This window comes from Myxine glutinosa, chromosome 7 (genome assembly GCF_964187855.1).
Source record: "Myxine glutinosa chromosome 7, kmMyxGlut1.1, whole genome shotgun sequence".
NCBI lineage: Eukaryota > Metazoa > Chordata > Myxini > Myxiniformes > Myxinidae > Myxine > Myxine glutinosa.
Genome location: NC_136267.1, coordinates 80,589,409 through 80,615,131, shown reverse-complemented (window position 1 = coordinate 80,615,131; position 25,723 = coordinate 80,589,409). Strand labels below are relative to the sequence as shown.

The window sequence follows — 25,723 nt, the reverse complement described above, 5'->3', positions numbered from 1 at the left end:
TTGCAATCAAGCAAAGATTAAAACGCATAAAAAGCTGAAGATGGCAAACCTCTGAAGCCTCCAAATGAGGGAGGGAACCCCCCTCCAAACGGAGCGAAAGGGAAAAGGTGGCCTCCTGGACGTTGAAGATGATGGCTACTATGTCGGTCACCAAATTCGTCTGTGCACCCTAAAATAGGAGAGAGGGATGGGGGGGGGGGGAGGGGGGGGGGGAAAGGAGTCAAAATGGAATTTGTATTCTGGCAAGATTATACACACAAATAACAAGCGTTACGCCTCGGTCCCCCGTCGGTGAAGTGATGAGTTGACAAAGTGGAAGACGCAAGGCGGCCATCTTGGATTTTGAAGTGGCGACCCAATTTTCAATAGCGTTATTCCTTATGCGTAGATACACCCACACACCAGATTAGAAGTTAGTACTTCGCTTATTTTTCAAGATATTTCGCTCACAAGGTTCAGACATACATGGTGGTGGCAATCTTGGACTTTGACGTGGCGACCCAATTTTCAATAGCGTTCTTCCTTACGCCTAGATTAGAAGTTAGTAGTTCATTTCTTTTTCAAGATATTCCGCTCACAAGGTTCAGACATACATGGCGGTGGCCATCTTGGATTTTGACTTGGCGACCCGATTTTCAATAGTGTTCTCCCTTATGCGTAGACACACACCCACACCAGATTAGAAGTTAGTAGTTCATTTATTTTTCAAGATATTCCACTCACAAGGTTCAGACATACATGGCGTCAGACATACATGGTGGCGGCCATCTTGGATTTTGACGTGGGTTGCACCCACACACCAAATTAGAATTCGGTCCTTCGCTTACGCACGCACACCCGCCCGCACGCACACACGGATCGAGGGGAAAACCATAGTTCCCCTTTCGCTCCGCGGTGCGGCGGGGGACAAAAAAAGTCCATATTTTATAGGGCCAACAGAAAGGTGTGGGTAGCAGCTGCCATCTTTAGGGATTGGTACAACTGTGCTGTCCTTCAGGTGGAGAAGTATCTGGCAGCAGTGCCGCCTAAAAAAAGAGAGTCTGGCCATCCGCTCCGCGACGTCATTGGCCGAGCCACATACGTGATTTTCAGGCGGCATTTTGTTGATCATTCAGTCTGCATATTACCGTCAAATTATCACGCATTATTGTGTTTTATTGCTTTTCATTGTGATCAAAATGGTTTGATTGTGATCAAACAACAAGGATGATATTTAAGCAGAAAGCAAAGGGCAACACTAGCGAGTAAATGTCACGTTGAAATCTGGTATTGCAATCGATCACGACCTTTGACTATCACGCTCTTCCCAGTCTCGAGGTCGTGTTTGATCACTGAATGAGGGAACTTTGATCTCCATAAATCCCAAAATTTATTTTGTGTCCTGCTTAGTATGCCTTGTTTGATTCAGGTCAATCAATATCTCACAATCAATTTTCACCAAGTTTAAAATAATTTAGTTACCTCCGCCACCGAAGGTGGATGGAGGTTAGTTTTTCCAGCCCTGTCTGTTTGTCTGTCAGCAGGACATCTAAAAAAAAATTGCAGGCGGATTCGGATAAATTTGGTGGAGAGGTTGGGTATGTGATACGGACGTTGGTATGTGATATATTTTGGTGAAAATCCAGATCTGGATCTGATAAATTTTAAAGTGATTGGGTAAAAAAAACAATATACAGCATGATATTTCAAAAATCTGTGGTGGACTTATGTCAAAACTTGGTGAGTGCATTGGGCAAGTGACAAAGACAAGCCAATTCGATTTTGGTTACGGTCCTGATCCAGATATGACCCATCAGTGGAATACAAAACGTAAACAGAACTGTTAAGCCTGGTGGAGGTATGCGCTCTACCGAGTGCCATTCTAGTTATTATTATTTTATTATTCATTAATTATAACATATTATTCAGGGTTCATACATCTGACTGAGAGCTGTTCATTGGTTTTGTGTTCTTGCGACTAAATCTCCTATCGCTGGCAGATGGTCGAACTCTTGGTACCTCAAAATCTAATAATGAATTTATTCACAGTTGACTCAGGTCTACAGGCCCACTAGTTGGTTAATTCCTTTTTCGCAATGTGTGAAGATTATATTTAAATGGTATCATTATGGAAGGCTCCAGTCTCCCTCAGTCTCAGTGGAAAGCACAGGTTATTCAAGTTCATGATGACAATGATATCAAGTGTCATTCTGAAAGATGTAGTTGCTTGCAGTAAATGAATACACATTTGCATATGAAATCAAATACATCTGGCACCATTCATCATGTATCTATGCATGGCAACCCTCAAGCCCTCCCCTCAAACTCCCAAAGATTCTGCCACTCCTATTACACTCCAGAGCAGCCAGGGAATTTTCTAGACCCATGTGGACCCTGAGAGACCTCGAGATCCAACGGAACACCACTAGTGAAGTATAAATTGGGCGTGCTCACCACTCCAATCAAAATATTGTCTCGATTTTAAAGTTTGGATAAGGGCTGCCATCTGGGTTAGTCACTAATGCAGGGTCATAGTTGGATAAAAGTCTCTACTTTCTCAGGTGAGAAAGTTTTGTTGTCCATCCACCAACCAACTCATCCACCTAGTTTTGTTATTACACATCCACAACTTTTTGAAATTGAGAGAAAAAATAAAAATAATTGAGATTTTTTTGGAGATTTTTCACCTCGCAGCGCACACGTTGTTGAGACTTGCTGCAATTAATTATAATCACTTGTACGTTGACATTGCGGTATGTGTGAGTGTGCGATTCATTTCGGGGGAAAAAAAGGCATTCTTTAGGGAAACTCATCCACCTAGTTTTGTTATTAACTTATTACACATCCACAACTTTTTGAAATATCATGCTATATAAAGGGTGTTTCCCTAAAGAATGCCTTTTTTTCCCCGAAATGAATCGCACGCTCACACATACCGCAATGTCAACGTACAAGTGATTATAATTAATTGCAGCAAGTCTCAACAACGTGTGCGCTGCGAGGTTGGAATACTGTTCATATTGGAATTCAATGGAATACTGTTCTCCCCTATGGGCCGGTGCTCCTGCCTCAAACCTAGCTCGGCTTCACGCTGTTTAAACCAAAGCTTTCAGAATTATTGGAATCTCCCGCGATGAAGCTATCTCTGAGGGCCTTTCACTCACTCACCGCAGGCAGGTAGGTGGTCTTTCTGTCTTCTACCGACTCCTCTCCGGCCTTGCACCCCCAGCTCTCTCTGTGCTCTGTCCCCCAAATATTCCTACAGGTCGCACAAGATCTGCCAGCAACCCTCTGATGGTTAAACTGCCGAAATCTCGGCTCTCTGCTCACCTTCACTCTTTCATTCCTCTTTTCTCCCGCCTCTGGAACAAACTCCCTCACTCCCTTCAATCCCACTCCTCCCTCCAGGTCTTTAAAACAGCTGTTCACCACCATCTCTTATCTTCCCCCATCCAAAACCTTGATCTTTTCTACCCCCGCTAATTCACCCCAGATCCACCTTGTTTGAAATTCCAACTTCTTTCCTGGAAGTCCTGGCAGTGTCCATATGTTTTATACCGCTCCCACCGCCCCCTTCCCATGCCCCCCCCCCCCCCCAAAGCCCTCGCCCTCTCTCAGATCTCTCGATGTCTCCATGTCTCTTGGTCCCTGCTCTCAAATGTTGTGTTTGTGTCCTTCCCCCTCTCCCCATCTTGTCTACCGCTCCCGATGTTATATGTTTTATGTGTCGGTTTGTCTTTCTGTGTGATTAATGTTCGCTCTTTCACGAGCCTCGATCTTGTATACAAAAAAAAAAAAAAAAAAAAGTTGAAAAATCTCCAAAAAATCTCAATTATTTTTATTTTTTCTCTCATTTTTTTTTTTAGATATGACCGAAAAACTCGTCGCTCAAAGTGTCACGTTTGGAATTGCACGCAAGCTTTTGGCAGACACTCTCAGGCCCGTTAAGGCTGCACAGCGTTGGCTTTGTTTTGCATTATTTTCACAGCGTTGGCTTTGGGCGATGGCCTGGAAATTTGCCAGACCTAAATCCAGCGGAGAACCTTGGAGCCATTATGAAAGAGCGAGTTGAAGACCGCTTGTTAGATTTTTCGGAGAACGAACAGTGATCCCATGACCGTTTAATGGGTATAATCAAAGGTATTGGAAAGAATGAAAGGTGATACTGACCTCTTTTGCAATTTGTTGAGGTCGTTTCGAACGCATTTTAATCTTGTGAAAGCCGCTGGCGGAAAATGACTAAAAATTATTAAAGTCTGAGGTGTGCATCCGGTTGGGGAAAAAAAGCATTCTTTAGGGAAACACCCTTTACATCATTTTGGCCCCTTCTCTCAATGGTGAAGAATCACTTAAAAACATAAAAAAAATAAATCATCTTTAAGAACGGATTTTCACCAAAATATCATTTCATCCTTGTCACACAACCAACCTATCCAAGTAGTTTCGGTCGAATCAGTACACAACTTTTTCAGATATCGTGTTTGCAGACAGACAGGAATGAATGAATGAATGAATGATTGTTTTAAGGCCATTTTCCCCGCTGGAGCAGTGGTTAGCCTTGCGGGCCCCATGACAATCATGGTTCCCTGTTTGAGGCAATGTTTTTATGGACGGATGCCCTTCCTGGTGCCAACCCTTAGTGTCGCCTCTTACGATGCGCAGAGATACGGTGTACCTATTCTAAACCGGGGTACACACCGGGATCATTCATCCCAGCAAGCTGGTACTCAATTTGCCGACCTCGGAAGGATGACAGGCTGAGTCAACCCCCCTGGTGTTAATTCAGCGATCGACCGGGATTCCAACCCAGGATCTTGGGATCCCAAGCCGGCACCCTAACCGCTAAGCCAACACCAGGCTAGACAAACAGACAGGAGTGAAAACATAACCTTCACCCACCGTCGGTGGCGGAGGTAACTGCTGTCATCCGTTCATGAGAAATTACCAATCGAGGGCCCCATGAATAAATCCCCAGCAAACCCTGAATTCATATTTATAATTATCTTGCCAAAACGAAGTTTTTGCAAGATGTATTAGTCAGCTTGTATGTTTGTTATCTTGCCAAAACGAAGTTTTTGCAAGATGTATTAGTCAGCTTGTATGTTTGTTTTTTTGTTTGTTTTTTTTTTTGTTTTTTTGTTTGTGGTTAATCATTTTTTTTCCACGTTTAGATCACTCTGTAGACCACAGTTATTATTGGAAACTCCTGTAACTTCGCATATCAGAGTCCTATAGAGATACCCTTCAGCACCCAAAATTTTGAAGGTCAAGGTCAAAGGTCAAGGTCACTTTGTGGTCAATCATGGAGGTCGACGAAACCCTTATTTTTTGAGTAACTTTGATCGGATCGTCTCCAAACTTCATGGGAATCTAGTATATGGTCCGGCGCTCAGCTGATTAGTTTTTGGTGGCGATCGGCCTTGACCTTCATGGTTAGCGCTGGAGGTCGAAAATTATTGACCCCAAGGTCAAATGTTGAAATCGTTATTTTTTGAGTAACTTTGATCGGATCGTCTCCAAACTTCATGGGAATCTAGTATATGGTCCGGCGCTCAGCTGATTAGTTTTTTGTGGCGATCGGCCTTGACCTTCATGGTTAGCGCTGGAGGTCGACCTTGACCTTTGACCTTGACCTTCAGATCACTCTGTAGACCACAGTTATTATTGGAAACTCCTGTAACTTCGCATATCAGAGTCCTATAGAGATACCCTTCAGCACACAAAATTTTGAAGGTCAAGGTCAAAGGTCAAGGTCACTTTGTGGTCAATCATGGAGGTCGACGAAACCCTTATTTTTTGAGTAACTTTGATCGGATCGTCTCCAAACTTCATGGGAATCTAGTATATGGTCCGGCGCTCAGCTGATTAGTTTTTGGTGGCGATCGGCCTTGACCTTCATGGTTAGCGCTGGAGGTCGAAAATTATTGACCCCAAGGTCAAATGTTGAAATCGTTATTTTTTGAGTAACTTTGATCGGATCGTCTCCAAACTTCATGGGAATCTAGTATATGGTCCGGCGCTCAGCTGATTAGTTTTTGGTGGCGATCGGCCTTGACCTTCATGGTTAGCGCTGGAGGTCGAAAATTATTGACCCCAAGGTCAAATTTTGAAATCGTAGGTACCATATCGAGTAATACCTCATATGAATGCCCTTGATGAGTGCTTCCCAGATCTGTAAACAGTTTGACGCTATGACGTCATTTGATGACGTCATGACGAAAAAACGGAATTTTCATGAAAAAATTATTTCCTCAGTTCTCATCAAAATCTTTCAATATCTCGTGGGCAGACATTCCTCAAAGAGTCGCTTCTAGTGGATAGCAGTTCTGTTCACCTCAGTGTGACCTGAAGCAAGTCACTCATGTTCACATTTTGGCAAGATACGGTTCACCCTGTGGGTGACATAGGTTTATTTTGTTTGTTATCTTGCCAAAACGAAGTTTTTGCAAGATGTATTAGTCAGCTTGTATGTTTGTTTTTTTGTTTTTTTTTTGTTTTGTTTTTTTGTTTGTGGTTAATCATTTTTTTTCCACGTTTAGATCACTCTGTAGACCACAGTTATTATTGGAAACTCCTGTAACTTCGCATATCAGAGTCCTATAGAGATACCCTTCAGCACCCAAAATTTTGAAGGTCAAGGTCAAAGGTCAAGGTCACTTTGTGGTCAATCATGGAGGTCGACGAAACCCTTATTTTTTGAGTAACTTTGATCGGATCGTCTCCAAACTTCATGGGAATCTAGTATATGGTCCGGCGCTCAGCTGATTAGTTTTTGGTGGCGATCGGCCTTGACCTTCATGGTTAGCGCTGGAGGTCGAAAATTATTGACCCCAAGGTCAAATGTTGAAATCGTTATTTTTTGAGTAACTTTGATCGGATCGTCTCCAAACTTCATGGGAATCTAGTATATGGTCCGGCGCTCAGCTGATTAGTTTTTTGTGGCGATCGGCCTTGACCTTCATGGTTAGCGCTGGAGGTCGACCTTGACCTTTGACCTTGACCTTCAGATCACTCTGTAGACCACAGTTATTATTGGAAACTCCTGTAACTTCGCATATCAGAGTCCTATAGAGATACCCTTCAGCACACAAAATTTTGAAGGTCAAGGTCAAAGGTCAAGGTCACTTTGTGGTCAATCATGGAGGTCGACGAAACCCTTATTTTTTGAGTAACTTTGATCGGATCGTCTCCAAACTTCATGGGAATCTAGTATATGGTCCGGCGCTCAGCTGATTAGTTTTTGGTGGCGATCGGCCTTGACCTTCATGGTTAGCGCTGGAGGTCGAAAATTATTGACCCCAAGGTCAAATGTTGAAATCGTTATTTTTTGAGTAACTTTGATCGGATCGTCTCCAAACTTCATGGGAATCTAGTATATGGTCCGGCGCTCAGCTGATTAGTTTTTGGTGGCGATCGGCCTTGACCTTCATGGTTAGCGCTGGAGGTCGAAAATTATTGACCCCAAGGTCAAATTTTGAAATCGTAGGTACCATATCGAGTAATACCTCATATGAATGCCCTTGATGAGTGCTTCCCAGATCTGTAAACAGTTTGACGCTATGACGTCATTTGATGACGTCATGACGAAAAAACGGAATTTTCATGAAAAAATTATTTCCTCAGTTCTCATCAAAATCTTTCAATATCTCGTGGGCAGACATTCCTCAAAGAGTCGCTTCTAGTGGATAGCAGTTCTGTTCACCTCAGTGTGACCTGAAGCAAGTCACTCATGTTCACATTTTGGCAAGATACGGTTCACCCTGTGGGTGACATAGGTTTATTTTGTTTGTTTTTTTGTTTTTTTGTTTGTGGTTAATCATTTTTTTTCACGTTTAGATCACTCTGTAGACCACAGTTATTATTGGAAACTCCTGTAACTTCGCATATCAGAGTCCTATAGAGATACCCTTCAGCACACAAAATTTTGAAGGTCAAGGTCACTTTGTGGTCAATCATGGAGGTCGACGAAACCCTTATTTTTTGAGTAACTTTGATCGGATCGTCTCCAAACTTCATGGGAATCTAGTATATGGTCCGGCGCTCAGCTGATTAGTTTTTGGTGGCGATCGGCCTTGACCTTCATGGTTAGCGCTGGAGGTCGAAAATTATTGACCCCAAGGTCAAATGTTGAAACCCTTATTTTTTGAGTAACTTTGATCGGATCGTCTCCAAACTTCATGGGAATCTAGTATATGGTCCGGTGCTCAGCTGATTAGTTTTTGGTGGCGATCGGCCTTGACCTTCATGGTTAGCGCTGGAGGTCGAAAATTATTGACCCCAAGGTCAAATGTTGAAATCGTAGGTACCATATCTTCGCATATCTTCGCATGTAACTTCGCATATCAGAGTCCTATAGAGATACCCTTCAGCACACAAAATTTTGAAGGTCAAGGTCAAAGGTCAAGGTCACTTTGTGGTCAATCATGGAGGTCGACAAAACCCTTATTTTTTGAGTAACTTTGATCGGATCGTCTCCAAACTTCATGGGAATCTAGTATATGGTCCGGCGCTCAGCTGATTAGTTTTTGGTGGCGATCGGCCTTGACCTTCATGGTTAGCGCTGGAGGTCGAAAATTATTGACCCCAAGGTCAAATGTTGAAATCCTTATTTTTTGAGTAACTTTGATCGGATCGTCTCCAAACTTCATGGGAATCTAGTATATGGTCCGGCGCTCAGCTGATTAGTTTTTGGTGGCGATCGGCCTTGACCTTCATGGTTAGCGCTGGAGGTCGAAAATTATTGACCCCAAGGTCAAATTTTGAAATCGTTATTTTTTTAGTAACTTTGATCGGATCGTCTCCAAACTTCATGGGAATCTAGTATATGGTCCGGCGCTCAGCTGATTAGTTTTTGGTGGCGATCGGCCTTGACCTTCATGGTTAGCGCTGGAGGTCGAAAATTATTATTGACCCCAAGGTCAAATTACGAAACCCTTATTTTTTGAGTAACTTTGATCTTATGATCTCCAAACTTGGTGGGTATATAGGGTGTGGTATGGCGCTCAGTTGATTAGTTTTTGGTGTCGATCGGCCTTGACCTTCAAGGTCATTTTGAAGGTCATTCAATTTTGACCAAAAGGTAAAATTTTCAAGTTTCAGTTACCATATCGAGTAATACCTCATATGAATGCCCTTGATGAGTGCTTCCCAGATCTGTAAACAGTTTGACGCTATGACGTCATTTGAGGACGTCATGACGAAAAAACGGAATTTTCATGAAAAAATTATTTCCTCAGTTCTCATCAAAATCTTTCGATATTTCATGTGCGTTGGTCATGAAGACATACTATTCACCATACGAAATTATTAAGGTCAAGGTCAAAGGTCAAGGTCACTTTGCGGTCAATCATGGAGGTCAACGAAACCCTGGCAAGATACGGTTCACCCTGTGGGTGATGTTTTTTTTTTTGTTTGTTTTTTTGTTTGTGGTTAATCATTTTTTTTCACGTTTAGATCACTCTGTAGACCACAGTTATTATTGGAAACTCCTGTAACTTCGCATATCAGAGTCCTATAGAGATACCCTTCAGCACACAAAATTTTGAAGGTCAAGGTCAAAGGTCAAGGTCACTTTGTGGTCAATCATGGAGGTCGACGAAACCCTTATTTTTTGAGTAACTTTGATCGGATCGTCTCCAAACTTCATGGGAATCTAGTATATGGTCCGGCGCTCAGCTGATTAGTTTTTGGTGGCGATCGGCCTTGACCTTCATGGTTAGCGCTGGAGGTCGAAAATTATTGACCCCAAGGTCAAATGTTGAAACCCTTATTTTTTGAGTAACTTTGATCGGATCGTCTCCAAACTTCATGGGAATCTAGTATATGGTCCGGTGCTCAGCTGATTAGTTTTTGGTGGCGATCGGCCTTGACCTTCATGGTTAGCGCTGGAGGTCGAAAATTATTGACCCCAAGGTCAAATGTTGAAATCGTAGGTACCATATCTTCGCATATCTTCGCATGTAACTTCGCATATCAGAGTCCTATAGAGATACCCTTCAGCACACAAAATTTTGAAGGTCAAGGTCAAAGGTCAAGGTCACTTTGTGGTCAATCATGGAGGTCGACAAAACCCTTATTTTTTGAGTAACTTTGATCGGATCGTCTCCAAACTTCATGGGAATCTAGTATATGGTCCGGCGCTCAGCTGATTAGTTTTTGGTGGCGATCGGCCTTGACCTTCATGGTTAGCGCTGGAGGTCGAAAATTATTGACCCCAAGGTCAAATGTTGAAATCCTTATTTTTTGAGTAACTTTGATCGGATCGTCTCCAAACTTCATGGGAATCTAGTATATGGTCCGGCGCTCAGCTGATTAGTTTTTTGGTGGCGATCGGCCTTGACCTTCATGGTTAGCGCTGGAGGTCGAAAATTATTGACCCCAAGGTCAAATTTTGAAATCGTTATTTTTTGAGTAACTTTGATCGGATCGTCTCCAAACTTCATGGGAATCTAGTATATGGTCCGGCGCTCAGCTGATTAGTTTTTGGTGGCGATCGGCCTTGACCTTCATGGTTAGCGCTGGAGGTCGAAAATTATTATTGACCCCAAGGTCAAATTACGAAACCCTTATTTTTTGAGTAACTTTGATCTTATGATCTCCAAACTTGGTGGGTATATAGGGTGTGGTATGGCGCTCAGTTGATTAGTTTTTGGTGTCGATCGGCCTTGACCTTCAAGGTCATTTTGAAGGTCATTCAATTTTGACCAAAAGGTAAAATTTTCAAGTTTCAGTTACCATATCGAGTAATACCTCATATGAATGCCCTTGATGAGTGCTTCCCAGATCTGTAAACAGTTTGACGCTATGACGTCATTTGAGGACGTCATGACGAAAAAACGGAATTTTCATGAAAAAATTATTTCCTCAGTTCTCATCAAAATCTTTCAATATTTCATGTGCGTTGGTCATGAAGACATACTATTCACCATACGAAATTATTAAGGTCAAGGTCAAAGGTCAAGGTCACTTTGCAGTCAATCATGGAGGTCAACGAAACCCTGGCAAGATACGGTTCACCCTGTGGGTGATGTTTTTTTTTATTTGTTTGTTTTTTTGTTTTTTTGTTTTTTTGTTTGTGGTTAATCATTTTTTTTCACGTTTAGATCACTCTGTAGACCACAGTTATTATTGGAAACTCCTGTAACTTCGCATATCAGAGTCCTATAGAGATACCATTCAGCACACAAAATTTTGAAGGTCAAGGTCAAAGGTCAAGGTCACTTTGTGGTCAATCATGGAGGTCGACGAAACACTAATTTTTTGAGTAACTTTGATCGGATCGTCTCCAAACTTCATGGGAATCTAGTATATGGTCCGGCGCTCAGCTGATTAGTTTTTGGTGGCGATCGGCCTTGACCTTCATGGTTAGCGCTGGAGGTCGAAAATTATTGACCCCAAGGTCAAATTTTGAAATCGTAGGTACCATATCGAGTAATACCTCATATGAATGCCCTTGATGAGTGCTTCCCAGATCTGTAAACAGTTTGACGCTATGACGTCATTTGATGACGTCATGACGAAAAAACGGAATTTTCACATTTTGGCAAGATACGGTTCACCCTGTGGGTGACATATGTTCTTTTTTTGTTTTTATCTTGCCAAAACGAAGTTTTTGCAAGATGTATTAGTCAGCTTGTATGTTTGTTTGTGGTTAATCATTTTTTTTTCACGTTTAGATCACTCTGTAGACCACAGTTATTATTGGAAACTCCTGTAACTTCGCATATCAGAGTCCTATAGAGATACCCTTCAGCACACAAAATTTTGAAGGTCAAGGTCAAAGGTCAAGGTCACTTTGTGGTCAATCATGGAGGTCGACGAAACACTAATTTTTTGAGTAACTTTGATCGGATCGTCTCCAAACTTCATGGGAATCTAGTATATGGTCCGGCGCTCAGCTGATTAGTTTTTGGTGGCGATCGGCCTTGACCTTCATGGTTAGCGCTGGAGGTCGAAAATTATTGACCCCAAGGTCAAATGTTGAAATCGTAGGTACCATATCTTCGCATATCTTCGCATGTAACTTCGCATATCAGAGTCCTATAGAGATACCCTTCAGCACACAAAATTTTGAAGGTCAAGGTCAAAGGTCAAGGTCACTTTGTGGTCAGTCATGGAGGTCGACAAAACCCTTATTTTTTGAGTAACTTTGATCGGATCGTCTCCAAACTTCATGGGAATCTAGTATATGGTCCGGCGCTCAGCTGATTAGTTTTTGGTGGCGATCGGCCTTGACCTTCATGGTTAGCGCTGGAGGTCGAAAATTATTGACCCCAAGGTCAAATGTTGAAATCCTTATTTTTTGAGTAACTTTGATCGGATCGTCTCCAAACTTCATGGGAATCTAGTATATGGTCCGGCGCTCAGCTGATTAGTTTTTGGTGGCGATCGGCCTTGACCTTCATGGTTAGCGCTGGAGGTCGAAAATTATTGACCCCAAGGTCAAATTTTGAAATCGTTATTTTTTGAGTAACTTTGATCGGATCGTCTCCAAACTTCATGGGAATCTAGTATATGGTCCGGCGCTCAGCTGATTAGTTTTTGGTGGCGATCGGCCTTGACCTTCATGGTTAGCGCTGGAGGTCGAAAATTATTATTGACCCCAAGGTCAAATTACGAAACCCTTATTTTTTGAGTAACTTTGATCTTATGATCTCCAAACTTGGTGGGTATATAGGGTGTGGTATGGCGCTCAGTTGATTAGTTTTTGGTGTCGATCGGCCTTGACCTTCAAGGTCATTTTGAAGGTCATTCAATTTTGACCAAAAGGTAAAATTTTCAAGTTTCAGTTACCATATCGAGTAATACCTCATATGAATGCCCTTGATGAGTGCTTCCCAGATCTGTAAACAGTTTGACGCTATGACGTCATTTGAGGACGTCATGACGAAAAAACGGAATTTTCATGAAAAAATTATTTCCTCAGTTCTCATCAAAATCTTTCAATATTTCATGTGCGTTGGTCATGAAGACATACTATTCACCATACGAAATTATTAAGGTCAAGGTCAAAGGTCAAGGTCACTTTGCGGTCAATCATGGAGGTCAACGAAACCCTGGCAAGATACGGTTCACCCTGTGGGTGATGTTTTTTTTTTTGTTTGTTTTTTTGTTTGTGGTTAATCATTTTTTTTCACGTTTAGATCACTCTGTAGACCACAGTTATTATTGGAAACTCCTGTAACTTCGCATATCAGAGTCCTATAGAGATACCCTTCAGCACACAAAATTTTGAAGGTCAAGGTCAAAGGTCAAGGTCACTTTGTGGTCAATCATGGAGGTCGACGAAACCCTTATTTTTTGAGTAACTTTGATCGGATCGTCTCCAAACTTCATGGGAATCTAGTATATGGTCCGGCGCTCAGCTGATTAGTTTTTGGTGGCGATCGGCCTTGACCTTCATGGTTAGCGCTGGAGGTCGAAAATTATTGACCCCAAGGTCAAATGTTGAAACCCTTATTTTTTGAGTAACTTTGATCGGATCGTCTCCAAACTTCATGGGAATCTAGTATATGGTCCGGTGCTCAGCTGATTAGTTTTTGGTGGCGATCGGCCTTGACCTTCATGGTTAGCGCTGGAGGTCGAAAATTATTGACCCCAAGGTCAAATGTTGAAATCGTAGGTACCATATCTTCGCATATCTTCGCATGTAACTTCGCATATCAGAGTCCTATAGAGATACCCTTCAGCACACAAAATTTTGAAGGTCAAGGTCAAAGGTCAAGGTCACTTTGTGGTCAATCATGGAGGTCGACAAAACCCTTATTTTTTGAGTAACTTTGATCGGATCGTCTCCAAACTTCATGGGAATCTAGTATATGGTCCGGCGCTCAGCTGATTAGTTTTTGGTGGCGATCGGCCTTGACCTTCATGGTTAGCGCTGGAGGTCGAAAATTATTGACCCCAAGGTCAAATGTTGAAATCCTTATTTTTTGAGTAACTTTGATCGGATCGTCTCCAAACTTCATGGGAATCTAGTATATGGTCCGGCGCTCAGCTGATTAGTTTTTGGTGGCGATCGGCCTTGACCTTCATGGTTAGCGCTGGAGGTCGAAAATTATTGACCCCAAGGTCAAATTTTGAAATCGTTATTTTTTGAGTAACTTTGATCGGATCGTCTCCAAACTTCATGGGAATCTAGTATATGGTCCGGCGCTCAGCTGATTAGTTTTTGGTGGCGATCGGCCTTGACCTTCATGGTTAGCGCTGGAGGTCGAAAATTATTATTGACCCCAAGGTCAAATTACGAAACCCTTATTTTTTGAGTAACTTTGATCTTATGATCTCCAAACTTGGTGGGTATATAGGGTGTGGTATGGCGCTCAGTTGATTAGTTTTTGGTGTCGATCGGCCTTGACCTTCAAGGTCATTTTGAAGGTCATTCAATTTTGACCAAAAGGTAAAATTTTCAAGTTTCAGTTACCATATCGAGTAATACCTCATATGAATGCCCTTGATGAGTGCTTCCCAGATCTGTAAACAGTTTGACGCTATGACGTCATTTGAGGACGTCATGACGAAAAAACGGAATTTTCATGAAAAAATTATTTCCTCAGTTCTCATCAAAATCTTTCAATATTTCATGTGCGTTGGTCATGAAGACATACTATTCACCATACGAAATTATTAAGGTCAAGGTCAAAGGTCAAGGTCACTTTGCGGTCAATCATGGAGGTCAACGAAACCCTGGCAAGATACGGTTCACCCTGTGGGTGATGTTTTTTTTTATTTGTTTGTTTTTTTGTTTTTTTGTTTTTTTGTTTGTGGTTAATCATTTTTTTTCACGTTTAGATCACTCTGTAGACCACAGTTATTATTGGAAACTCCTGTAACTTCGCATATCAGAGTCCTATAGAGATACCATTCAGCACACAAAATTTTGAAGGTCAAGGTCAAAGGTCAAGGTCACTTTGTGGTCAATCATGGAGGTCGACGAAACACTAATTTTTTGAGTAACTTTGATCGGATCGTCTCCAAACTTCATGGGAATCTAGTATATGGTCCGGCGCTCAGCTGATTAGTTTTTGGTGGCGATCGGCCTTGACCTTCATGGTTAGCGCTGGAGGTCGAAAATTATTGACCCCAAGGTCAAATTTTGAAATCGTAGGTACCATATCGAGTAATACCTCATATGAATGCCCTTGATGAGTGCTTCCCAGATCTGTAAACAGTTTGACGCTATGACGTCATTTGATGACGTCATGACGAAAAAACGGAATTTTCACATTTTGGCAAGATACGGTTCACCCTGTGGGTGACATATGTTCTTTTTTTGTTTTTATCTTGCCAAAACGAAGTTTTTGCAAGATGTATTAGTCAGCTTGTATGTTTGTTTGTGGTTAATCATTTTTTTTTCACGTTTAGATCACTCTGTAGACCACAGTTATTATTGGAAACTCCTGTAACTTCGCATATCAGAGTCCTATAGAGATACCCTTCAGCACACAAAATTTTGAAGGTCAAGGTCAAAGGTCAAGGTCACTTTGTGGTCAATCATGGAGGTCGACGAAACACTAATTTTTTGAGTAACTTTGATCGGATCGTCTCCAAACTTCATGGGAATCTAGTATATGGTCCGGCGCTCAGCTGATTAGTTTTTGGTGGCGATCGGCCTTGACCTTCATGGTTAGCGCTGGAGGTCGAAAATTATTGACCCCAAGGTCAAATTTTGAAATCGTAGGTACCATATCGAGTAATACCTCATATGAATGCCCTTGATGAGTGCTTCCCAGATCTGTAAACAGTTTGACGCTATGACGTCATTTGATGACGTCATGACGAAAAAACGGAATTTTCATGAAAAAATTATTTCCTCAGTTCTCATCAAAATCTTTCAATATTTCATGTGCGTTGGTCATGAAGACATACTATTCACCATACGAAATTATTAAGGTCAAGGTCAAAGGTCAAGGTCACTTTGCGGTCAATCATGGAGGTCAACGAAACCCTTATTTTTTGAGTAACTTTGATCTTATGATCTCCAAACTTGGTGGGTATATAGGGTGTGGTATGGCGCTCAGCTGATTAGTTTTTGGTGTCGATCGGCCTTGACCTTCAAGGTCATTTTGAAGGTCATTCAATTTTGACCAAAAGGTAAAATAGACAGATGCAGGGGCAAGATACGGTTCACCCTGTGGGTGACATATGTTTTTATTATCTTGCCAAAACGAAGTTTTTGCAAGATGTATTAGTCAGCTTGTATGTTTGTTTGTGGTTAATCTTTTTTTTTTCACGTTTAGATCACTCTGTAGACCACAGTTATTATTGGAAACTCCTGTAACTTCGCATATCAGAGTCCTATAGAGATACCCTTCAGCACACAACAGTTTGAAGGTCAAGGTCAAAGGTCAAGGTCACTTTGCGGTCAATCATGGAGGTCAACGAAACCCTTATTTTTTGAGTAACTTTGATCGGATCGTCTCCAAACTTCATGGGAATCTAGTATATGGTCCGGCGCTCAGCTGATTAGTTTTTGGTGGCGATCGGCCTTGACCTTCATGGTTAGCGCTGGAGGTCGAAAATTATTGACCCCAAGGTCAAATTTTGAAATTGTAGGTACCATATCGAGTAATACCTCATATGAATGCCCTTGATGAGTGCTTCCCAGATCTGTAAACAGTTTGACGCTATGACGTCATTTGATGACGTCATGACAAAAAAACGGAATTTTCACATTTTGGCAAGATACGGTTCACCCTGTGGGTGACATATGTTTATTATCTTGCCAAAACGAAGTTTTTGCAAGATGTATTAGTCAGCTTGTATGTTTGTTTGTTTTTTTGTTTGTGGTTAATCATTTTTTTTTCACGTTTAGATCACTCTGTAGACCACAGTTATTATTGGAAACTCCTGTAACTTCGCATATCAGAGTCCTATAGAGATACCCTTCAGCACACAAAATTTTGAAGGTCAAGGTCAAAGGTCAAGGTCACTTTGTGGTCAATCATGGAGGTCGACGAAACACTTTTTTTGAGTAACTTTGATCGGATCGTCTCCAAACTTCATGGGAATCTAGTATATGGTCCGGCGCTCAGCTGATTAGTTTTTGGTGGCGATCGGCCTTGACCTTCATGGTTAGCGCTGGAGGTCGAAAATTATTGACCCCAAGGTCAAATTTTGAAATCGTAGGTACCATATCGAGTAATACCTCATATGAATGCCCTTGATGAGTGCTTCCCAGATCTGTAAACAGTTTGACGCTATGACGTCATTTGATGACGTCATGACGAAAAAACGGAATTTTCACATTTTGGCAAGATACGGTTCACCCTGTGGGTGACATATGTTCATTATCTTGCCAAAACGAAGTTTTTGCAAGATGTATCAGTCAGCTTGTATGTTTGTTTGTTTGTTATCTTGCCAAAACGAAGTTTTTGCAAGATGTATCAGTCAGCTTGTATGTTTGTTTGTTTGTTTTTTTGTTTTTTTGTTTTTTTGTTTGTGGTTAATCTTTTTTTTTTCACGTTTAGATCACTCTGTAGACCACAGTTATTATTGGAAACTCCTGTAACTTCGCATATCAGAGTCCTATAGAGATACCCTTCAGCACACAAAATTTTGAAGGTCAAGGTCAAAGGTCAAGGTCACTTTGCGGTCAATCATGGAGGTCAACGAAACCCTTATTTTTTGAGTAACTTTGATCGGATCGTCTCCAAACTTCATGGGAATCTAGTATATGGTCCGGCGCTCAGCTGATTAGTTTTTGGTGGCGATCGGCCTTGACCTTCATGGTTAGCGCTGGAGGTCGAAAATTATTGACCCCAAGGTCAAATTACGAAACCCTTATTTTTTGAGTAACTTTGATCTTATGATCTCCAAACTTGGTGGGTATATAGGGTGTGGTATGGCGCTCAGTTGATTAGTTTTTGGTGTCGATCGGCCTTGACCTTCAAGGTCATTTTGAAGGTCATTCAATTTTGACCAAAAGGTAAAATTTTCAAGTTTCAGTTACCATATCGAGTAGTACCTCAAATTGAAGCCCTTGATGAGTGCTTCCCAGATCTGTAAACAGTTTGACGCTATGACGTCATTTGATGACGTCATGACGAAAAAACGGAATTTTCATGAAAAAATTATTTCCTCAGTTCTCATCAAAATCTTTCAATATTTCATGTGCATTGGTCATGAAGACATACTATTCACCAAACGAAATTATTAAGGTCAAGGTCAAATGGCAAGATACGGTTCACCCTGTGGGTGACATATGTTCATTTTGTTTTTTTGTTTGTGGTTAATCATTTTTATCTTGCCAAAACGAAGTTTTTGCAAGATGTATCAGTCAGCTTGTATGTTTGTTTGTTTGTTTGTTTGTTTTTTTGTTTGTTTGTGGTTAATCATTTTTTTTTCACGTTTAGATCACTCTGTAGACCACAGTTATTATTGGAAACTCCTGTAACTTCGCATATCAGAGTCCTATAGAGATACCCTTCAGCACACAAAATTTTGAAGGTCAAGGTCAAAGGTCAAGGTCACTTTGCGGTCAATCATGGAGGTCAACGAAACCCTTATTTTTTGAGTAACTTTGATCTTATGATCTCCAAACTTGGTGGGTATATAGGGTGTGGTATGGCGCTCAGCTGATTAGTTTTTGGTGTCGATCGGCCTTGACCTTCAAGGTCATTTTGAAGGTCATTCAATTGGGTCAATCATGGAGGTCAACGAAACCCTTATTTTTTGAGTAACTTTGATCTTATGATCTCCAAACTTGGTGGGTATATAGGGTGTGGTATGGCGCTCAGCTGATTAGTTTTTGGTGTCGATCGGCCTTGACCTTCAAGGTCATTTTGAAGGTCATTCAATTTTGACCAAAAGGTAAAATTTTCAAGTTTCAGTTACCATATCGAGTAGTACCTCAAATTGAAGCCCTTGTTGAGTGCTTTCCAAACATATAACTAGTTTGACAATGTGACGTCATTTGACGGCGTTATGACGAAAAAACTGCACTTTTCATGTATATTGTATTGCTTTAGTTCGCATTGTTTAGGTCACTCTGTAGAGCACAGTTCCCTTTGGAAACTCTTGTAAGTTCGCATATCAGAGTCTTTTAGAGATACCCTTTAGCACACAAAATTATGAAGGTCAAGGTCAAAGGTCAAGGTCACTTTGCGGCCAATCATGGAGGTCGACGAAACACTAATTTTTTGAGTAACTTTGATCGGATCGTCTCCAAACTTCATGGGAATCTAGTATATGGTCCGGCGCTCAGCTGATTAGTTTTTGGTGGCGATCGGCCTTGACCTTCATGGTTAGCGCTGGAGGTCGAAAATTATTGACCCCAAGGTCAAATTTTGAAATCGTAGGTACCATATCGAGTAATACCTCATATGAATGCCCTTGATGAGTGCTTCCCAGATCTGTAAACAGTTTGACGCTATGACGTCATTTGATGACGTCATGACGAAAAAACGGAATTTTCATGAAAAAATTATTTCCTCAGTTCTCATCAAAATCTTTCAATATTTCATGTGCGTTGGTCATGAAGACATACTATTCACCATACGAAATTATTAAGGTCAAGGTCAAATGGCAAGATACGGTTCACCCTGTGGGTGACATATGTTCATTTTTCACGTTTAGATCACTCTGTAGACCACAGTTATTATTGGAAACTCCTGTAACTTCGCATATCAGAGTCCTATAGAGATACCCTTCAGCACACAAAATTTTGAAGGTCAAGGTCAAAGGTCAAGGTCACTTTGCGGTCAATCATGGAGGTCAACGAAACCCTTATTTTTTGAGTAACTTTGATCGGATCGTCTCCAAACTTCATGGGAATCTAGTATATGGTCCGGCGCTCAGCTGATTAGTTTTTGGTGGCGATCGGCCTTGACCTTCATGGTTAGCGCTGGAGGTCAAAAATTATTGACCCCAAGGTCAAATTTTGAAATCGTAGGTACCATATCGAGTAATACCTCATATGAATGCCCTTGATGAGTGCTTCCCAGATCTGTAAACAGTTTGACGCTATGACGTCATTTGATGACGTCATGACGAAAAAACGGAATTTTCATGAAAAAATTATTTCCTCAGTTCTCATCAAAATCTTTCAATATTTCATGTGCGTTGGTCATGAAGACATACTATTCACCATACGAAATTATTAAGGTCAAGGTCAAAGGTCAAGGTCACTTTGCGAAGTGAAGCTTTAGACATTTATAGGTCAAGGTCAAGCTTTAGACATTATATAAATGACGTCATTTGGTGACGTTATAAGGCAAACACGTATTTTTCAAGGTCACTCTCTAGAACGATTTATCATCGGAATATCTCGTGGGCAGACATTCCTCAAAGAGTCGCTTCTAGTGGATAGCAGTTCTGTTCACCTCAGTGTGACCTGAAGCAAGTCACTCATGTTCACATTTTGGCAAGATACGGTTCACCCTGTGGGTGACATATGTTTATTTTGTTTTTTTGTTTGTGGTTAATCATTTTTTTTCACGTTTAGATCACTCTGTAGACCACAGTTATTATTGGAAACTCCTGTAACTTCGCATATCAGAGTCCTATAGAGATACCCTTCAGCACACAAAATTTTGAAGGTCAAGGTCAAAGGTCAAGGTCACTTTGTGGTCAATCATGGAGGTCGACGAAACACTAATTTTTTGAGTAACTTTGATCGGATAGTCTCCAAACTTCATGGGAATCTAGTATATGGTCCGGCGCTCAGCTGATTAGTTTTTGGTGGCGATCGGCCTTGACCTTCATGGTTAGCGCTGGAGGTCGAAAATTATTGACCCCAAGGTCAAATTTTGAAATCGTAGGTACCATATCGAGTAATACCTCATATGAATGCCCTTGATGAGTGCTTCCCAGATCTGTAAACAGTTTGACGCTATGACGTCATTTGATGACGTCATGACGAAAAAACGGAATTTTCACATTTTGGCAAGATACGGTTCACCCTGTGGGTGACATATGTTCATTTTTTTGTTTTTTTGTTTTTTTGTTTGTGGTTAATCATTTTTTTTCACGTTTAGATCACTCTGTAGACCACAGTTATTATTGGAAACTCCTGTAACTTCGCATATCAGAGTCCTATAGAGATACCCTTCAGCACACAAAATTTTGAAGGTCAAGGTCAAGGTCAAAGGTCAAGGTCACTTTGTGGTCAATCATGGAGGTCGACGAAACACTAATTTTTTGAGTAACTTTGATCGGATCGTCTCCAAACTTCATGGGAATCTAGTATATGGTCCGGCGCTCAGCTGATTAGTTTTTGGTGGCGATCGGCCTTGACCTTCATGGTTAGCGCTGGAGGTCGAAAATTATTGACCCCAAGGTCAAATTTTGAAATCGTAGGTACCATATCGAGTAATACCTCATATGAATGCCCTTGATGAGTGCTTCCCAGATCTGTAAACAGTTTGACGCTATGACGTCATTTGATGACGTCATGACGAAAAAACGGAATTTTCACATTTTGGCAAGATACGGTTCACCCTGTGGGTGACATATGTTCATTTTTTTTTTTTTAAAGGCAGATTGCAAGTCAAATGCATAAAGACCACTTATTGACCAATGCCACTTACAATACAAGTGGTTGGGGGATGGGCTATCAGTGCAAATGGCTCCAGATACGCTTCATGCTCCTCTCCAGATGATGATGATCGAGTCAATAAGTGGCCTTTATGCATTTGACTTGCAATCTGCCTTTTGTTTATATAAACTCGGGGTCTGCTGGGGATTTATTCATGGGGCCCTCGATTGGTCATTTCTCATGAACAAATGACAGTAGTTACCTCTGCCACCGAAGGTGGGCAGAGGTTATGTTTTCACTCCTGTCTGTCTGCAAACAGGATATCTCAAAAAGTTACTAAAAAGTCCCCCTCCCTCCCCCCCACCCCCCCCCCCACCCCCCCCCCCACATTCCCACGCCTCCTCCCCCCAAGCCCTCTCCCTCCCACACATCTCCCTGCTCTCAAATGTTATGTTTGTGTGCATCCACTTCTCTCCCCATCTTGACTTCCGCTCCCTCTTTATATATATTTTGTTTGGCTGGTTGATTTGTTTGTGAAATAAATGTTAGTTCTTTCACGAGCCTCGATTCAGTATACAAAAAAAAAAAAAAGTTGTGGACCGATTCGACCGAAACTACTTAGACAGGTTGGGTGTGTGACAAGGATGAAATGATTATATTTTGGTGAAAATCCGGCTTTAAAGATGACAAAACAAAAAAAATTATGTTAAGTGATTTTTCCTCACCAAAGGATTTAAGGCTGTAAACAACCAAAATGGCAGATCATAGAGGGGTGGAAGCAATTTGGAAAGACAAACACACACTATATATATATATAAATATAATTGTGGTTTAGAAACAAAGAGCACCATTGAGGACAATTAATGACTAAATTGTATCTCTCCAAGTATGCCCAACACAGGGGCATTTGAACTGAGTCATCGCTGGCTTGACCTCTGTGCACTGTTTTCCATAGCCTGACACACTGATGTCAAGTGCCCAAGAAACAATGCGGACAAATTGCTATGTAAATAGATGTTAAATAGATGTGGTTCTAATGTGTTAATCATATTGATGGAAAACATTGCAATAAGCATTTGCTGTGGTGCAACGAAAAAAAACAAAAAAAGAACGCCATAGATGCAGCAAGGTGGTACAGATCGACAGGCAGACCCTATTGAAAGGTTCTTATAAAACAATGAATAAATCATTAACATTACCACCGAAAAACTCTCCAAATGGGTCCCGGCCCCCAAAGAACTCCTGGAATACATCTTCAGGGTTTCGAAACGTAAAGCCAAAGTGGGGTTCTGCGCCACCAAAATGACTGCTCGGCATTCCTCCACCTGCACAGCATACGTCAAGGAGGCAGGGATATTTATCAGGAACGACTTTAGCAACAGTGGATAAAGCATGCGTAACTTAAATTTTTGCTATGGGAGGGGGGTTAGAGTGGAGGCCGTGGTATTCTGGAGCAAACATAAATTCACTTATCGGTAGTTCTATTCAAAAGAAGTAATGTTTATTCAGAACAGCATTTGCATCCTTACGTAGCATAATTACCCAAACGGCGTGAAAACAAACTCTATATACAGCATTATCATGAGAGTGCGTCAAACAAATGCAGCTCCAAACTTGCGAGCCAGCGCACAAACCACACAAAATTATCCTTGGAAAACCAGAACCAACCTCCATTCATTAGTCCCTTGTGGCCAAGCCTGTCATAAATGTTTCGCTTTTGCTCTGCAAAAAAAATAAAAAACAAAGGAAGAAGTAAATATTGGCATCAAAGAAATAAAGCACAAATACTCCGGCAGTACCAAATGAGTCACGAAATGAGCCTGAATTTAAATTTGCCCGAGCAAATTATCTGCAGCATTATGCAGATCAATCAAATCCAAACAAAACATCTGCCTCGGGTTCGACGGGATAAACAACATGACGGAAGAGCGGATTGCAGCGGCAAGGGGAATTTAAATCACAGAGCAAAAATAAAAAATAAAAAAGATGGAAACGTACTGTCCGATAACACTTCGTATGCTTCTGCAACTTCCTTGAACTTCCAGTCTGCAATCTCCTTGTTGTCCAGGTTTTTGTCTGGGTGCCACTTCAGGGCCATTTTGCGGTACCTGCAGCATGTAGAAAGAGCCGTTACTCCATAAGAGAGATAGCCAAGGAATGTACCCACCTGGAAAATTCGGTCACATCGCCGTCAGACGAGACATATACCTGGTTAACATTACAGAGCGTACGGCCCGCACACCAGACAAAATATATGTATATATATACTGTATATATATATATCAAACACACACACACACACACACACACACACACACACACACACACACACACACACACACACGAAGCAGGTAATTTAAAAGGGACAGCACTTACGCCTTCTTAATATCCTCTGATGAAGCGTGTCTGGGAACACCCAACACCTGGTAGTAGTCAACCATGCTTGTTCAGTCACACTGCACACAACAGGGAATAACTGTTCACAGGTCAGAGGTAAAGGTGGAGGGTGGGGATCAACGTCAATGGAACACAAAGAATAAAGACAGGTAGAGAAAAACCAAACAGGTACAGACAAGTGAGAGCCAAAAGAGCATGACGATGAATGTCGTATAAAGAACGATTTAAAATAATCCAGAGAGAACGGCAATCATTGCACATTAACATTCCAATATGGCGTTAAAGCCCCAAAAATGACGTCATCGCGTCTCGAAGCAACGTTAAGAACACGAGTTCTCGAACCAGGAACTACAGGTACTGCACAAGGCCAATGGCGGCGCAATGGCTGCCAACACATGGTCGTGCCGATTCCACATTAACAATAACAAGGCAACTCCGAGACGGTCACCGACGGACTTGGAAATATCCCGCGAGTTCGTTGCTTAGAGAAAGAGTTCGAATCCTGACACAGGTGTGGTTAATTTAATGAACACGAGGTATGCAGGTGAACCATCGACCGTGGACGTGGATTTACAAATCCACGACATTCCCCAGACTCCTTACCGGGTTTGCTCTACAAACTCCGAATTGAACCGTCGCAAGAGTCGTTGGACCAACAACAAAGGAGAAATGAAAACGGATCAAAAACGAATGTACGAGGATGACGTCACAAATCATTCCGAATACAAACGTCGGATGGACGGTAGATCCGTCTGCCGAGCGACGCGACGTCGACAAAACATGGACGAATAACAAACCGGCCTCTCACCGCGAACGTACCCACGGTCAAGCACGAGCGATGCTTTCGTTTTAATTAGCGGATTGCGTCGCGAGAACAGCCAAGAGGGGCCGAAAGAAGGGGTCGAGGGATCCACCGGGTATGGAGATGACTTGGAGCTTCGGAGCGCCACGAACGGGATGTGCGAGGGAAGACTAACAGGAAGTGCAGCTCGACTGCACCAGACGCGAGAACCGAGTATCGCGAGATATCGCGAGATCTTGTCGACGTCATCACCCTGCGCCGTCAGGAGCTGAAGGGATTTAAATCGCTTTTTATTCTGAAATCACATCATTAATATCCATCTCACTTTCCGATATAAACTTGATCAATTACCAATAAGCTTGCTGCGAAATCCTCTCAGGCGTCCAAAGGTAACAGCCATAGTTTCAATGCCCCAATATCTGCAAGTACCATAAACTTCAGTCACGCCCACCGGTGACGTCACCTTCCTTAAAGCGTTTTTTATGGATGTTTGATCTTCGAAGAACAACAATAAAAACTGGGTTATACATGAATATCTCAACTTTACGTGCAAAGATTGGATTCAGTGTTTCGAAGAAATTGGTCACATCGTAAAAATATCTGAACTGCACTCGCATCCTCTATTTATTTATTACATAGCGCTATTCCCTCGTTCAAAATACAATGTCAGTGAGTGACAAAGAAGAGACAAGAAAATTAACAAAATACAACTGTAAAAATGCTCTTTTTTTAAAATAAGGAAGAAAAAAACAAGATGAATTTAGATGAGGCAAAAACATAATAAACGTGATGAATTCAGAGAATACACAGAACTATGACGGTGAAGGAGCTGGGGCTCCCACGTCGATCGGAAGAATGGACGCGACAAAAAGCTGGAATTCATCCGAGTTGCTTTAATCAAATCAAACACTCAGGCACTCTGAAAACCCATTTATCGGGCAGCAATATATATACCAATTATCCCGGAGCGTTTGCCCAGGCCCGGCGCCAGGGGGCGTGGCCCAGCGTCCTGGCTGCGGCCTGGCAAGTTGAGGGCGAGCCTGCCCGGGCATGCCCGGGCATGCCCGGGC

General features: G+C 41.8%; 1 protein-coding gene across 19 annotated transcripts in view; it reads right to left on the bottom strand.

The window, feature by feature from the left end:
* Nucleotides 1-25,109, bottom strand: part of LOC137431350 (dnaJ homolog subfamily B member 6) — a 132,232-nt gene extending 107,123 nt beyond the window's left edge. For 3 of the 19 annotated variants that reach the window (XR_013624104.1, XR_013624103.1, XM_078781913.1), the window contains exons 1-6: nt 24,671-24,873; nt 23,831-23,910; nt 23,453-23,562; nt 23,123-23,176; nt 22,654-22,779; nt 50-169 (exon numbers count right to left, since the gene is read on the bottom strand). Coding sequence is in view for 14 of the 19 variants with exons in the window: in XM_078781913.1 (XP_078638039.1) it covers nt 50-169; nt 22,654-22,779; nt 23,123-23,176; nt 23,453-23,562; nt 23,831-23,895 (475 nt within the window). In the remaining 5 variants the exon portion in view is untranslated. Of the gene's footprint in view, nt 1-49; nt 170-22,653; nt 22,780-23,122; nt 23,177-23,452; nt 23,563-23,830; nt 23,911-24,454; nt 24,907-25,004 lie in introns of those variants that run through there. The other 16 variants (XR_013624105.1, XM_078781920.1, XM_078781921.1 and 13 more) reach the window with 10 other exon arrangements.
* Between the last annotated feature and the right edge of the window lie 614 nt (nt 25,110-25,723).